The sequence below is a fragment of the Haliotis rubra genome, unplaced genomic scaffold (assembly GCF_003918875.1).
Source record: "Haliotis rubra isolate DU_JTF1 unplaced genomic scaffold, ASM391887v1 Scf65, whole genome shotgun sequence".
Lineage (NCBI taxonomy): Eukaryota > Metazoa > Mollusca > Gastropoda > Lepetellida > Haliotidae > Haliotis > Haliotis rubra.
Genome location: NW_025767357.1, coordinates 804,249 through 821,117, shown reverse-complemented (window position 1 = coordinate 821,117; position 16,869 = coordinate 804,249). Strand labels below are relative to the sequence as shown.

At 39.0% G+C, this 16,869-nt stretch overlaps 1 protein-coding gene across 4 annotated transcripts in view; it reads right to left on the bottom strand.

The window, feature by feature from the left end:
- The window catches only part of LOC124257158 (tyrosine-protein phosphatase non-receptor type 11-like), a 64,696-nt gene that overhangs the window by 23,980 nt on the left and 23,847 nt on the right, over positions 1 to 16,869 (bottom strand). For 2 of the 4 annotated variants that reach the window (XM_046691157.1, XM_046691155.1), the window contains exon 2: positions 1,101 to 1,223. In XM_046691157.1, coding sequence (XP_046547113.1) covers positions 1,101 to 1,223 — 123 coding nt within the window. Of the gene's footprint in view, positions 1 to 1,100; positions 1,241 to 15,991; positions 16,119 to 16,869 lie in introns of those variants that run through there. The other 2 variants (XM_046691158.1, XM_046691156.1) reach the window with 2 other exon arrangements.

The window sequence follows — 16,869 nt, the reverse complement described above, 5'->3', positions numbered from 1 at the left end:
AGACGTGTTTATTACATTGAGTGAAAGAGTGAGTCAACATGTGAAAATGAGAGCGGAGGGTCTTACTACATAAAGTGATTGAGTGAAGTTTTATATCACAACATTTTAGTGAATTGTACCCAAGTGGGGTCTTCGGTGTGACAAGCCAACTCTTTAACCACTAGGATACCCCATCGCCCCGATCTTCAATGAAATTTAATGAACGAGGCATCAGCCAACTTCTACTACATACACCACAGTGTGCTGTATCAGAACCATTAACCACAATCTGTTACCCTCCCAAGTCCGAAGTAAATCGCCCATTCTTGGCACGAGGCACACATCCTTGCTGACATGTGCAGCAGTGGTATTGTAACGTCTTCGAGTTGCATTTTAGAAGTTGGGAAGTACAATATTGAACAAACCTTATGGATAACAACTTCTTTCATTTCATGAATGTGACATTTCAATACAGATTCTTGAACCATTGCCAAGCTGGAATATAGCATGTAACTGCTTGACAAGATTACAAGAACCTGTAATGAAACGTCACACTCACGAAATAGAAGAATTTGTTATCCGTATAGTTTGCTCAATACAGTGGTATTGTAATCTACTGACCCCCTACACATTTAGTTTTTTACAATGTAGTAATGTCAAGGACCTCTTGACTTTCATGCTTAACATTGAAAACTGTCATTTCCAGCTCATTCTCAGGCTTGCAAGCTGGACCTACTCTACCCAAGAAACCCAAACGTTATTAAACATCTGAACCCGTAAAGATCCAGGTGTTCAGCAACCCATGCTTGTCGTAAGAGGCGACTAATGGGATCGGGTGGCAGGCTTGCTGACTTGGTTGACACATGTCATTGGTTGATCACTGGATTGTCTGGTCCAGACTCGATTATTTACAGACCGCTGCCATATGGCTGGGATATTGATGAGTACGGTGTAAAACTAAACTCACTCACTCACTCACTCACTCACTCTTATGAGTGCAGTGTTAAACAACAAACAAACCAACATCAAACATTTGGGAAAACTCCGTAATGATAATTGTTAAATCAGTGTATGACCAAACGAAGAACACAAACAGGAACACAGATAGCCGAGCCACTCACCTGACTGACAGAGTGAAGTCCCCTTCCTTGCTTTTGCTCGGTCTCGCCAGGAAGCTTCCATCTGTGCCACGATGCATCAGGAGCGTTTCTGCATCCATCCCTGATATGTTTGGGTGGAACCATCTGAAACAAGAAAACATGGTCATCAATATCTCCTGCCATAGTGTTCTGTTCCTATTTTGAGAACTCTTCATTCTTCCTACAAATGGCAATACATAAGCTGTTAAATGAGAAAATCTGTTCCCATTGGGATACCGTGCCCTTAGTCAAGAAACGCATGACAAGGGCCATAACTCAGTAACTAATTGTAACATGGTTTCTGTTTTCGAACTCCATCAAGGCTTCCATGTCCTGAAAACACATACCGATTTGGTTTCCCTATCAATAACGGTTTCTGAGAAAATCTGTACCCATCATCTCGGACGGACAGACAGAGTTCAAACCTGCTAAACAGTGTTATAAGTACAGGACCTGCTATACAGTGTTATACATACAAGACCTGGTAAACAGTGTTATACGTACAGGACCTGCTAAACAGTGTTTCATGTACAAGACCTGCTAAACAGTGTTATATGTACAGGACCTGCTATACAGTGTTATATGTACAGGACCTGCTAAACAGTGTCATATGTACAGGACCTACTAAACAGTGTTATATGTACAGGACCTGCTAAACAGTGTCATATGTACAGGACCTTCTAAACAGTGTCAGAAGTACAGGACCTGCTAAACAGTGTTATATGTACAGGACCTTCTAAACAGTGTCATATGTACAGGGCCTGCTAAACAGTGTTATAAGTACAGGACCTTCTAAACAGTGTTATATGTACAGGACCTACTAAACAGTGTTATATGTACAGGACCTGCTAAACAGTGTCAGAAGTACAGGGCCTGCTAAACAGTGTCATATGTACAGGGCCTGCTAAACAGTTATATGTACAGGACCTTCTAAACAGTTATATGTACAGGACCTGCTAAACAGTGTCATATATACAGGACCTACTAAACAGTGTTATATGTACAGGACCTGCTAAACAGTGTCATATGTACAGGACCTTCTAAACAGTGTCAGAAGTACAGGACCTGCTAAACAGTGTTATATGTACAGGACCTTCTAAACAGTGTCATATGTACAGGGCCTGCTAAACAGTGTTATAAGTACAGGACCTTCTAAACAGTGTTATATGTACAGGACCTACTAAACAGTGTTATATGTACAGGACCTGCTAAACAGTGTCAGAAGTACAGGGCCTGCTAAACAGTGTCATATGTACAGGGCCTGCTAAACAGTTATATGTACAGGACCTTCTAAACAGTTATATGTACAGGACCTGCTAAACAGTGTCATATATACAGGACCTACTAAACAGTGTTATATGTACAGGACCTGCTAAACAGTGTCATATGTACAGGACCTTCTAAACAGTGTCAGAAGTACAGGACCTGCTAAACAGTGTTATATGTACAGGACCTTCTAAACAGTGTCATATGTACAGGGCCTGCTAAACAGTGTTATAAGTACAGGACCTTCTAAACAGTGTTATATGTACAGGACCTACTAAACAGTGTTATATGTACAGGACCTGCTAAACAGTGTCAGAAGTACAGGGCCTGCTAAACAGTGTCATATGTACAGGGCCTGCTAAACAGTTATATGTACAGGACCTTCTAAACAGTTATATGTACAGGGCCTGTTAAACAGTGTTATATGTACAGGACCTTCTAAACAGTGTTATATGTACAGGACCTACTAAACAGTGTTATATGTACAGGACCTGCTAAACAGTGTCAGAAGTACAGGGCCTGCTAAACAGTGTCATATGTACAGTGCCTGCTAAACAGTTATATGTACAGGACCTTCTAAACAGTTATATGTACAGGGCCTGTTAAACAGTGTTATATGTACAGGACCTTCTAAACAGTGTTATATGTACAGGGCCTGCTAAACAGTGTTATATGTACAGGGCCTGCTAAACAGTGTTATAAGTACAGGACCTGCTAAACAGTGTTATATGTACAGGACCTTCTAAACAGTTATATGTACAGGGCCTGCTAAACAGTGTTATATGTACAGGACCTTCTAAACAGTGTTATATGTACAGGACCTTCTAAACAGTGTCAGAAGTACAGGACCTGCTAAACAGTGTTATATGTACAAGACCTTCTAAACAGTGTTATATGTACAGGACCTGCTAAACAGTGTTACATGTACAGGACCTGCTAAACAGTGTTATATGTACAGGACCTGCTAAACAGTGTTATATGTACAGGACCTGCTAAACAGTGTTATATGTACAGGACCTTCTAAACAGTGTTATATGTACAGGACCTTCTAAACAGTGTTACATGTACAGGACCAGCTAAACAGCGTTATATGTACAGGACCTGCTAAACAGTGTTATATGTACAGGACCTTCTAAACAGTGTTATATGTACAGGACCTGCTAAACAGTGTTATATGTACAGGACCTGCTAAACAGTGTTATATGTACAGGGCCTGCTAAACAGTGTCATATGTACAGGACCTACTAAACAGTGTTATAAGTACAGGGCCTGCTAAAAAGTGTTATATGTACAGGACCTGCTAAACAGTGTTATATGTACAGGGCCTGCTATACAGTGTCATATGTACAGGACCTACTAAACAGTGTTATAAGTACAGGGCCTGCTAAACAGTGTTATATGTACAGGGCCTGCTAAACAGTGTCATATGTACAGGACCTGCTAAACAGTGTTATATGTACAGGACCTTCTAAACAGTGTCATATGTACAGGGCCTGCTAAACAGTGTTATAAGTACAGGACCTTCTAAACAGTGTTATATGTACAGGACCTACTAAACAGTGTTATATGTACAGGACCTGCTAAACAGTGTCAGAAGTACAGGGCCTGCTAAACAGTGTCATATGTACAGGGCCTGCTAAACAGTTATATGTACAGGACCTTCTAAACAGTTATATGTACAGGACCTGCTAAACAGTGTCATATATACAGGACCTACTAAACAGTGTTATATGTACAGGACCTGCTAAACAGTGTCATATGTACAGGACCTTCTAAACAGTGTCAGAAGTACAGGACCTGCTAAACAGTGTTATATGTACAGGACCTTCTAAACAGTGTCATATGTACAGGGCCTGCTAAACAGTGTTATAAGTACAGGACCTTCTAAACAGTGTTATATGTACAGGACCTACTAAACAGTGTTATATGTACAGGACCTGCTAAACAGTGTCAGAAGTACAGGGCCTGCTAAACAGTGTCATATGTACAGGGCCTGCTAAACAGTTATATGTACAGGACCTTCTAAACAGTTATATGTACAGGACCTGCTAAACAGTGTCATATATACAGGACCTACTAAACAGTGTTATATGTACAGGACCTGCTAAACAGTGTCATATGTACAGGACCTTCTAAACAGTGTCAGAAGTACAGGACCTGCTAAACAGTGTTATATGTACAGGACCTTCTAAACAGTGTCATATGTACAGGGCCTGCTAAACAGTGTTATAAGTACAGGACCTTCTAAACAGTGTTATATGTACAGGACCTACTAAACAGTGTTATATGTACAGGACCTGCTAAACAGTGTCAGAAGTACAGGGCCTGCTAAACAGTGTCATATGTACAGGGCCTGCTAAACAGTTATATGTACAGGACCTTCTAAACAGTTATATGTACAGGGCCTGTTAAACAGTGTTATATGTACAGGACCTTCTAAACAGTGTTATATGTACAGGACCTACTAAACAGTGTTATATGTACAGGACCTGCTAAACAGTGTCAGAAGTACAGGGCCTGCTAAACAGTGTCATATGTACAGTGCCTGCTAAACAGTTATATGTACAGGACCTTCTAAACAGTTATATGTACAGGGCCTGTTAAACAGTGTTATATGTACAGGACCTTCTAAACAGTGTTATATGTACAGGGCCTGCTAAACAGTGTTATATGTACAGGGCCTGCTAAACAGTGTTATAAGTACAGGACCTGCTAAACAGTGTTATATGTACAGGACCTTCTAAACAGTTATATGTACAGGGCCTGCTAAACAGTGTTATATGTACAGGACCTTCTAAACAGTGTTATATGTACAGGACCTTCTAAACAGTGTCAGAAGTACAGGACCTGCTAAACAGTGTTATATGTACAAGACCTTCTAAACAGTGTTATATGTACAGGACCTGCTAAACAGTGTTACATGTACAGGACCTGCTAAACAGTGTTATATGTACAGGACCTGCTAAACAGTGTTATATGTACAGGACCTGCTAAACAGTGTTATATGTACAGGACCTTCTAAACAGTGTTATATGTACAGGACCTTCTAAACAGTGTTACATGTACAGGACCAGCTAAACAGCGTTATATGTACAGGACCTGCTAAACAGTGTTATATGTACAGGACCTTCTAAACAGTGTTATATGTACAGGACCTGCTAAACAGTGTTATATGTACAGGACCTGCTAAACAGTGTTATATGTACAGGACCTTCTAAACATTGTTATATGTACAGGACCTTCTAAACAGTTATATGTACAGGGCCTGCTAAACAGTGTTATATGTACAGGACCTTCTAAACAGTGTTATATGTACAGGACCTTCTAAACAGTGTCAGAAGTACAGGGCCTGCTAAACAGTGTTATATGTACAGGGCCTGCTAAACAGTGTTATATGTACAGGACCTGCTAAACAGTGTTATATGTACAGGGCCTGCTAAACAGTGTCATATGTACAGGACCTACTAAACAGTGTTATAAGTACAGGGCCTGCTAAAAAGTGTTATATGTACAGGACCTGCTAAACAGTGTTATATGTACAGGGCCTGCTATACAGTGTCATATGTACAGGACCTACTAAACAGTGTTATAAGTACAGGGCCTGCTAAACAGTGTTATATGTACAGGGCCTGCTAAACAGTGTCATATGTACAGGACCTGCTAAACAGTGTTATATGTACAGGACCTGCTAAACAGTGTTATATGTACAGGACCTGCTAAACAGTGTTATATGTACAGGACCAGCTTAACAGTGTTATATGTACAGGACCTGCTAAACAGTGTTATATGTACAGGACCTGCTAAACAGTGTCATATGTACAGGACCTGCTAAACAGTGTTATATGTACAGGACCTTCTAAACAGTGTTATATGTACAGGACCTTCTAAACAGTGTCATGTGTACAGGACCTGCTAAACAGTGTTATATGTACAGGACCTGCTAAACAGTGTCAGAAGTACAGGGCCTGCTAAACAGTGTCATATGTACAGGGCCTGCTACACAGTGTTATATGTACAGGGCCTGCTAAACAGTGTTATATGTACAGGGCCTGCTAAACAGTGTCATATGTACAGGACCTACTAAACAGTGTTATAAGTACAGGGCCTGCTAAACAGTGTTATATGTACAGGGCCTGCTAAACAGTGTTATATGTACAGGACCTGCTAAACAGTGTCATATGTACAGGACCTGCTAAACAGTGTTATATGTACAGGGCCTGCTAAACAGTGTTATAAGTACAGGGCCTGCTAAACAGTGTTATATGTACAGGGCCTGCTAAACAGTGTTATATGTACAGGGCCTGCTAAACAGTGTTATATGTACAGGACCTGCTAAACAGTGTTATATGTACAGGGCCTGCTAAACAGTGTTATATGTACAGGACCTTCTAAACAGTGTTATATGTACAGGACGCGACACATCATATTTCCATAACTATGTCAAGCTGAGGAAAAAGACTACATATCAAAAATGTAATTGATACATATATTCATGCTTTTCCTTTTGAAGTGCCCCAGTGATCAATATGCATATCTAAACAAATATTCCTTATTGATAGTAGAAATCTTCTTCCTTCAGAGGAGGAAACAGAACACGAGATAAAACAGATCTGACGGAGCAGTGACTTGGGGTTCCTTCTGATTTCAAAATTACATCACGCTGTAACGGCTTGGTGTCACAGAACTGATACAGGTACATACAATTAAAATCCTCCAGCACAGGTATGGTGCAGACAACCATGTGGCATAATCAAGGGGGGAAACAGGGATTTGAACCCAGCATGACAGGGATCTCATACACCCTGAGTGAGTGAGTGTAGTTTTATGCCACTTTTAGCAACTTTCTAGCAATATCACAGCAAGGGACACTAGAAATGGGCTTCACGCATTGTACCCATGTCGGGAATCAAACCCGGATCTTCAGTGTGGCTAGCAAACGCTTTAACCACTAGGCTACCCAACCGCCCCAACTCCTTTGATGCCTGGGCCACCTGTATCCCCTGGTAAATCATGTTCAGTATAAACCTTACACAGATATACATGTACAGAGGCCCAGATAAGCTGCGTATCCGGGTAAAATACACATATAAAATTTCCAATTACGCATTTAAATGTTAGATACGCAAAAAGTTTAAAACAAATGCGTACGGAATATATTTACAAAAATCACTTGCGTAATGAAAAAGACATCGATAACTATCAAGTTGTACTGTTAGTATAGGACAAGTGTTGTACTGTCAGTATAGGATGAGTGATTTTTTTATGAAATCATTTCCATTATATTTAAGTTGGTTTTGATTAGGGTATGACATAAGGCAGGACATACCTGCTTAGTAAACTTACTCAGTCACATAATACTTAGGTGAGTAAAATGACACATATTTGAAAGCAGTGGGTAACGGAAAATGAAATACCTACTCAACATTCATAATACCCACTCCAAAAAAATACAGTGGGTACAGAACCCACATGAGCTAAATCTTATCTGGAGCTCTGCATGTAGATATAGGAATGTCTGGCTTCAGTCCACTTTTGATTTTATTTGTTATTTTTGTCCATTGAGCGACTAATTTAAACATTATGACTATCAAAAGGACAACTGCGCTGTGTGATGACAACAATATTTGGCCTGATATCTGTAACAACAGCCTGCAAATATTTCCCACTTGTGATAACTATTGTATATTTTGGTAATATATATGTTCTTGTATTTGTCTGAAACAATGAGTGAGTGAGTTTAGTTCTACGCCGCACTCAGCAATATTCCAGCCATATGGCGGCGGTCTGTAAATGTAATTTTAGTAATACAATGTACAGCTATGTCTAGACCAGACAATCCAGTGATCATCAGCATGAACATCGATCTACGCAATTGGGAACCGATGACATGTAAATCGGAGAGCCTGACCACCCGATCCCGTAAGTCACCTCCTACGACAAGCATTGGTCACTGAAGATCAATTCTAACCCGAATCTTCAGGGGGCTTGTCTGAAACAAGGCCAATGAAATGAAAAAGGATTGAATATAACTTATCTATCCATTCTGCCCCAACTCTATAATGACTGTACATATTACCGGACTCAAAGTAATATAATCTCAAATTACAAGTCAAGATCTTATGAATATCATCACCAAAAGAATGACATTCAAATGCATTAAAATTAGGACATACAAAAATTCTCAAATTTGGACAAAAACAGATTCCCAATTTACCTGTAATTTTCTGACCAAACATACTTTCTTAAACAAATAGCCCCGAACCCATAGGGTACAAAATCAGCCATTCCCTCAAAACAAACATCTACAATAGCAGAGACCCTTATATCTAATCCAGTACATGTCTCCTGGAATAACATCAAGCTATGTGTCGATAATGTCGACAGCAACATAAGGAAGAAAATCAATAACACCCTTGGTATAGTAAATGTGGAGATCTACTGCAGCTATTTCAGGCACAGATTGGATATCTTGGTCTCCTCTGCCGCTGTCAAGCTGACCAAAACACGGCTGGGGCATTGCATGTGACACTTCAACCCTCTCGCTTCATCCTGAGGCCACGACAAACATCGCCATGTATTTATTGTATTCAGGAGACTCAAACATACTTAAGAACCAATGTTTCCAAATTATCATGTGGCACTAAGGCCCCCCAAAAATAGATGTTGTGGTTCAGATTTCCTACATTTCAGAACTAGGGTAGGTAGGTAGGGTTTGGTTTTTTTTGCAAAATATTTTTACATTACTCATGTGTCAGAAAATAAATTTAATTTATTATGTGGTGAGTAAAATTGTTAGGCTCGGTGGGAATATTTAGGGTCGGTCGGGAAATTGGAACCACAAGCTTCTTTTTTTTAGGCCTAATTGAGACAATATTGTATCTTTGTTGTTCTTTACAGTTTGGCCTGAATGTATGACACATATATTTGTTTGTTTGTTTGTTGTTTAACGCGACACTCTGCAATAAATGTGGAAGGCCTGCTTTGTGGAAAGTACTTGGTGAAATTTAATACTTTGCCCCTTAATCTTTTCTACACCTGACTTTTGTGCTGTTGACTATTGTGCTCTACTGGTGCTCTACTGTTGACTATTGTGCTCTACTGTTGACTATTGTGCTGTACTATTGTGCTCTACTATCGGTTTGGGTTGGTTGTTGTTTAACGCCACACTCAGCAATATTCCAGCTATATGACGGCAGTCTGTAAATAACTGAATCTGGACAAGACAACAGTGCATGTGATCAACAGCATGAGCATCGTTCTATGCAGTTAGGATATGATGACGTGTCAACCAGATGAGCAACCACATGATCCTGTTAGTCACCTCTTACGACAAGCATGGGTTGCTGGAGACCACTAATGTGCTCTACTGTCGAATTGTGCTCTACTGTTGACTAATGTGCTCTACTGTTGACTACTGTGCTCTACTGTCGACCATTGTGCTCTACTGTCAACAATTGTGCTCTACTGTTGACTACTGTGCTCTACTGTCGACCATTGTGCTCTACTGTCAACAATTGTGCTCTACTGTTGACTATTGTGCTCTACTGTTGACTAATGTGCTCTACTGTCGACAATTGTGCTCTACTGTCGAATTGTCCTCCACTGTCGACTATTGTGCTCTACTGTTGACTAATGTGCTCTACTGTCGACTATTGTGCTCTGCTGTTGACTTCTGTGTTCTTCTGTTGACTTTTCTTGACAACTGTGCTCTGCTGTTGATCAGCAATACATTACTAAATTAAATTGACAGTGATAAGGTCCTTGAGGAGTACTGATAGAGTCAAGTGTTTATTTTATTAAGCCATAATTCATCAATCCTCACTACTGCGATTGTAACGCAATAATAGTTCACACTTTTCAATAGTACTTCAATATTTATAATTTATTACAATAATACTTCAACATTTATCGTTTATTTCAATAGTATATCAATAATTGTCAATCACAACAAAAGTATCGCAATAATTCTCAATTATTGCAAGAGTTTGCAATAGTATTGTGATGGTTGCAAACCAACTTAAAAACTTGATAATTCAAAAAATGGTATAGAAAAAAACAATGTATTGCTGAAGCATTGAACGACGGCCATTGTCCTCCTTGTGGCTAGTACTGCTACTCAAACCAAAAGAACATAACTTACCAGAAGATTATATAAACCCAATCACACACCAAAATACAAACATTCTGTGAACATTAATGACCACTTAGACTCATTGCCACTCATCTGCTAACAAGCAGAAAACATAAAACACAATATAAACAATACAAACTCAATCAAATATTGTAAATGTAACAGCTGAAGACGCAGAGAAAATCAAGAACACGAAACATCACTGCTACATGTTAAAACAGGAATCAATGAACAAAAAGTCATGTAGACTTAATGTCGACACTAAAAGTATGTCAAGCGAGGTACCAGTAGTGTAGTATGACACAACAGTCCAAAGTACACCCCCCTTAACTCCCCCTCCCTAGCCTAGCAACTCACTTCCTGGTAGTACCAATCTGGTTATCTGTGTAACCATGTGTTGACAAATATGTTGTGACCCTGGGCAGTTTAAACTCCATTTTTACATACCCACACTTTACTCACATCAACAAGCTATTTCTCACACTCGTAATTGATTTATGATTGCATGACACATTTTATGGATAACAACTTCTTTTTATTCTTTAAACAACATTTCAAAGCTAAATATTGCTTTTTAACCAACTGAAGGAGCAAGAATTAGCTCTGAAACATTGTTAAAAAATAAAAAGAAGTTGTAATCCATAAAACGTGTCATGTATTCATGTTCGTCCAACTTCTAAATGTCTTCCAAGAGCTTGATTTATCATCATAACTTTACAACTAAAAAGTATGCGAGTTAGTTGGGTTTTACACCACTCTAAGTACTATTCAAGTAATATCATGGTACGGGGCACGTCAGACATTGTACCCATGTGGGAAAACAAACATGGATCTTTGTTCCGATGAGCGAGTGAGTGAGCGAGTTTAGTTTTACGCCACACTCAGCAATATTTCAGCTATATGGCGGCGGTCTGTGAATAATCGAGTCTGGACCAGACAATCCAGTGATCAACAGCATGAGCATCGATCTGCGCTATTGGGAACTGATGACATGTATCAACCAAGCCAGCGAGCCTGACCACCAGATCCCATTAGTCGCCTCTTACGACAAGCATAATTGCCTTTTGCCGATGAGCGAACACTTTAACCACTAGGCTACTGAACAACCTCTCAATTCAATTAGATGCCTCTCTCACTGTGATGCCAGACATGACTTCAAGAATACTAGAATCTGTACTTACAAAGATCATGGCATTCCAGTTAGTATGAGTAGCGAGTATGGTTTAACGCCACGTCATAAAGTTTGCAGCTATTCGTGACAAGAAAATGTCTTTTGTTAAACAATAAAAGTATTCCCGTTAGACTTTTTACTGACTGAGTATGGTTTAAGCCACTTTTAGCAATATTCCAACATTATCACGGGGGGGGGGGGAACACCAGAAATGGGCTTCACAAATTGTACCCATGTGGGGAATCAAACCCGGGTCTTCGGCGTGAGGAGCGAACGCTCTAACCACTAGGCTACCCCACGGCCCCTATTCCTGTTAGAACATTTGTTATATAATAATAACTTCTTAAACTGTTAACTGCATTCTCTTTACAAAACAGGGGGCATAGGTTGAACGTTTTGAATAAGTCATGTTGGAAATCTCAAGATTAAGGTATGATCACAATATTACTGCCATTTTGTGTACTGAAAGTATGCATACAATCTTTTCACTGCTGAATTAAAACAGGCAGAAATAGAATTCCTCAGCTGCTTAAGCCACAAATGTCACAAACTTGCTGATGCAGCATTAAGCAATGTTCACTCACTCACTTAAAACCGTAAAACAAATCTGAAAAATACTAAACACAGGGATTTATGGGATGCCAATTCCTGCGTCCTATACGCATATAATATTGACAATGGACGCAATAATATTTATTAGAGCGTCCCCAGGGACACAGAAAAAGTCCAAATAGTTTTTGTAAAATATTTCGATCAAATAACAATAAGTTATCACTGAGTCTGCTACTAGCTGGGTTATGGTATCATTTGCAATTTCATTACTGTAACATTGTGGTGGTCATGATACACAATACTATAACATCACTATTAATAATATTTAAGTGTCTGGGACCCCCATTTTGTAGTCCAGGACCCCTGGAAATTAAGAGTATGAGTCCCAGGGACCCTCAAATATAGGACTCAAGGTAAATCCCTGCGAAACATGTGCAAAAGATTTGAAGCAAGATTTGGGGTTGGTCATGAAAGTTCTTACTCAAAGCCTTTTTAAGACTAAATGATCACACAAATAAATGTGGTGGCTGTCCAAATTTTTATGAATTTTCGACTGTTAACATCATTAACACTTTACTTGAGCATACACATCAACCACATAAAACAGCTAATCATCGTATATCTTTTAGACAATACACGATACGAATCCTATGTCACAAATGCAGCAGGAAGTTCCAGTGAGGGCGTAACTAAGAGATGATATTACGTCCATATGGCATGGAAGGAGTTATGTGTATCTAGAAACAGCTAGTATTTCATGAAATGCTCAAAAACATGACAGTATCATTTGACTTTAGAGTTCGTAAACTGTTTTGTGGTCTGGAATATTTGTTGATGCTTAGCTTCGCACTACGTACAGAACTGAGTGACAATGCATCATAAATGAATTATGAAAAAGGTAAATTTTGGATATAATCCTTAAAGCAAAATGAGTGAGTGAGTGAATTTAGTATTATGTCATTTTCAGCCATCTTCCAGCAATATCAGGATGGGGGACACCAGCCACGGGTTTCACACATTGTACCCTTGCTTTTTCCCTCCTTAATGAAGGGCTCAAAGCTGTCATAAGCTTTTGTTAAAGTATGAGACTCATGAATGAACCCATAAAGATCCGTGTTAGAATTGATCTTTAGCAATCCATGCTTGTCGTAAGAGGCAACTAACAAGATCGGGTGATCAGGTTTGCAGACTCGGTTGACGCATGTCATCGTATCCCAATTGCATAGATTGATGTTTAGTTAAGTTTACACCACACTCAGCAATATTCCAGCTATATGGCGGCGGTCTGTAAATAATCGAGTCTGAACCAGACAATCCAGTGATCAACAGCATGAGCATCGATCTGCGCAATTGGGAACTGATGACATGTGTCAACCAAGTCAGCGAGCCTGACCACCCGATCCCGTTAGTCGCCTCTTACAACAAGCATAGTTGCACCCCAGAACAGAGAGAATGTATGTAATATTGGCAACCGTGTACTAGCAGAGCAATTAATTTGCATTGGGAACTTTTTCAGTTTGTTTTTTTCCAGTCACAGAAAATTGAATATTCTTGTCTGAAAGATACACGGACTTGTGTTGAGAATTTAGTTGATTAGATAGTTCACCTGACGTGACTACCTGTTGCAGTGTCCACAGATCTTCACACAGACAGATACCACATAAGAGTGATGAATCTAATCTTAATGAGAGTTTCCGTATTCATTTACTGTCCAGAAGCTCACAGTGGGGCAATCAACAATTTGTCGACATTGCATAACCGCAATCATAGGTACGGCATTGGATATTTGAACAGAGTGATCTGACTAGAGGAGTGACAGAGCCTGGTTCTTGCTTATATTGTAATCATGGTAATGTGTACATACAGACTCAAGGCCATTTCCCCATGAGATTGGGTTGTTTAATTTTCCTTTATACATGGTAATAATTCTTGATAATCAAAGCAGTTTGAAATGACACATAGCAATGCCAAAAGGTGCTGAGAGAAACCTTTAAAGAAAAGGTAACTAACAAAGTTAATGCATCAATGACAAATTGTCAGGGGCGTAGCTACCATTTTAAAAAAAGCGTACGTTTACACATGATTGATGTTAATAAGGTTGGGCAAGCCCTCAATACTATCTAAATATAAAGATTTGCAACCTATCGGGCTTACACGAAGAAATTGGCTTGCTACGTGCCTGATTGTCATGTTACTTGCTATCTTTTGAAATTAAACATCAATGGAAACATCATCATTGGAAGCATAAGGCATGAAATAACAGCATCTCTCTAGATACGGCTTAAGAAATAAATATTGTGGTTCCGATTACCCGACCTACCCGTGACTTCTGGTGCCGACCCTAGTTTTTTTAAGAGGTATGAATAAAATAAGCTTTCAGATACCATTGTTTTTGCCCGGCACCAATGGACATCGGTCATTCTGACAGAGAAAGTCGACATGATGGCCACAAGCTTGAATGAATAAATAATTATATATTGATAAATGTGTTGTTAGTTCATACTTTACTTTTAAAAAAAAAGTTTAAAAAAAAGAAGAATTCCTACCCTAAATTTTAAAGAGGTGTAATCGGAACCACAACATTTTTTTATTTGGCCTAGAGAGACAGAGAGTAAGTACTGTCATACACGTTTAACAATATTCTACCAATATCACAGCTAGGGACACCAGAAAATGTGACATTTATTAAAATTGCCATGGTTAAGATGAACAAAGAGAAGGCAGATAATTCTGGTATGTTCATCAAATTGATTGAAAACATATGGATTTATCAACCTATAATCAAGCATAAGTATTGAGAAAAAGACCGTTATTTATTAATAACATACTGGCAAACCCTCAAGAGTAAGAATGCAGTAATTGCCCCAGGTACATACCTTTGACCAGGGCATCTACATATGACTTACATAGACGCCCTTCTCTAAACACATAACAAATTGCTCTGGGCAAGTCGTAAATGGTGTGATACTTCCCTTTCTACTAGTCATGGGAAACTCATTGAACATCAAATGACAAATGTAACAAAAATAAGTATAAAGAGGATTTTGTACCGACTATCCAACAACCTCACTCACGTGTGGGAAAGAGTTCCTGAAAGAGTTCCTTCCATTCCTCCAACTCTTTCTTCCGCAGATTAACAGAGGTAACGCAACGTGGTTCAACCCAATACATTGTAATTATTTTTTTAGCTTTTAGTTACTTTTGTGAGTTCTCAAGTAATTCTTGTGTTAGGTTTTGTTAATCATTTTAGCATATATGAATTTATAAATATTATTTAGGATGGGAGAACGGGATGAACTCTTACCAGAGTTCCTTACATACCCCCCCGCTTATTTTTGTGATGACCAAACACTATAGTTTAGTCTATAGTTTATAGTTAAAAATTAGGTGTGGGTTATGTAAGGAACTCTTATCCACGTGTGATATCACCACCAACACTAACACAAACCTTGATTAAATGATGAACATCGTATAGAACTCGCTTTCCAAATTAAAGATTCAAGATATGCAACAATATTTTCAATCATATCGATTAATATTTACCTCGACTAACTAAATTCCACGAGCGCTAATGTATATTTGTTGATCAAACCCTTAACTTAAAAGGATCATTGACACCGATATGACTATCTGTATAGCTTACGGGTGTGTATGTTTGCATGTACTGATAAGTTCGTTATACAAGTCATTTCCTAAAACGTCAAACTGCTGTTTACAAACCTCCGCTAATATGTTATAAAAAATAACTGTTACCTTCGATTAGACATTCTGTCCTGAAATTATGTCAGGCGTCGACCGTCCCAGAAAGTAATCAACGAGTGCACATTACTGTACAACCCTGTGCATTGAGAAAAGTCTTCGCTCTGAAGGCGGAAGTGAATTGAAGCAGTAGGGCAGCCTCGTTTTCAACATCGCACCTGTATTTCCGGTACTCTTGCTGTAAAACTTCCAGAAGGTATCACCATAAAAGAAGCCTTTGTGCATAATTATTCTAAAACGAGAGCTATTGTCGTTTATAAACTAGACATAACACAAAGCCCAAGGACATCCCATGTTAAGAAAGGGACGGAAGCGTAGCACCCTAAAGGCAAGCAAAACGCTTTGAATATCTCATCTAAATTTAGAGTTATGGTTTGACGTCATTCTCTGACGTTGTTTCGCGATCTTTCTTCTCAAGAGCAGTTTTTCAAAATGTAGAAATTCTAATATCGATGACGTTTGATTGTTGATCAGACTCTCATTGAAAGTTAAATATAGTTAGTGACCGAGAATAACATATGTAAACATGTTTTGTAATACTGACAAAATAATCACCAAGGTCTTAAATTTAGGAAAACCGTAGGTTGTTTTCGGAGAAATGATACATTGCAAAAGTTTGAATACGTCATAAGTTCATCAGCTCTTCACCGCCTGTACAAAAAGCAAGTGGTCGCCCATAAAATGCAAACATATCTTGGCATGGTTCTGAAAATATGACAGTAGAGTAGATCTACACCACTATTGTTTGTGAGCTCAAATATCATTCAAATACGTCACAAATGGATCATTACCTCACCGCTTGTACAAACCCAACGGGTGGAACTCGAGCTTTCCTGAAATGGGGTGAGCGTGTTACTACGTGATTAACAAGT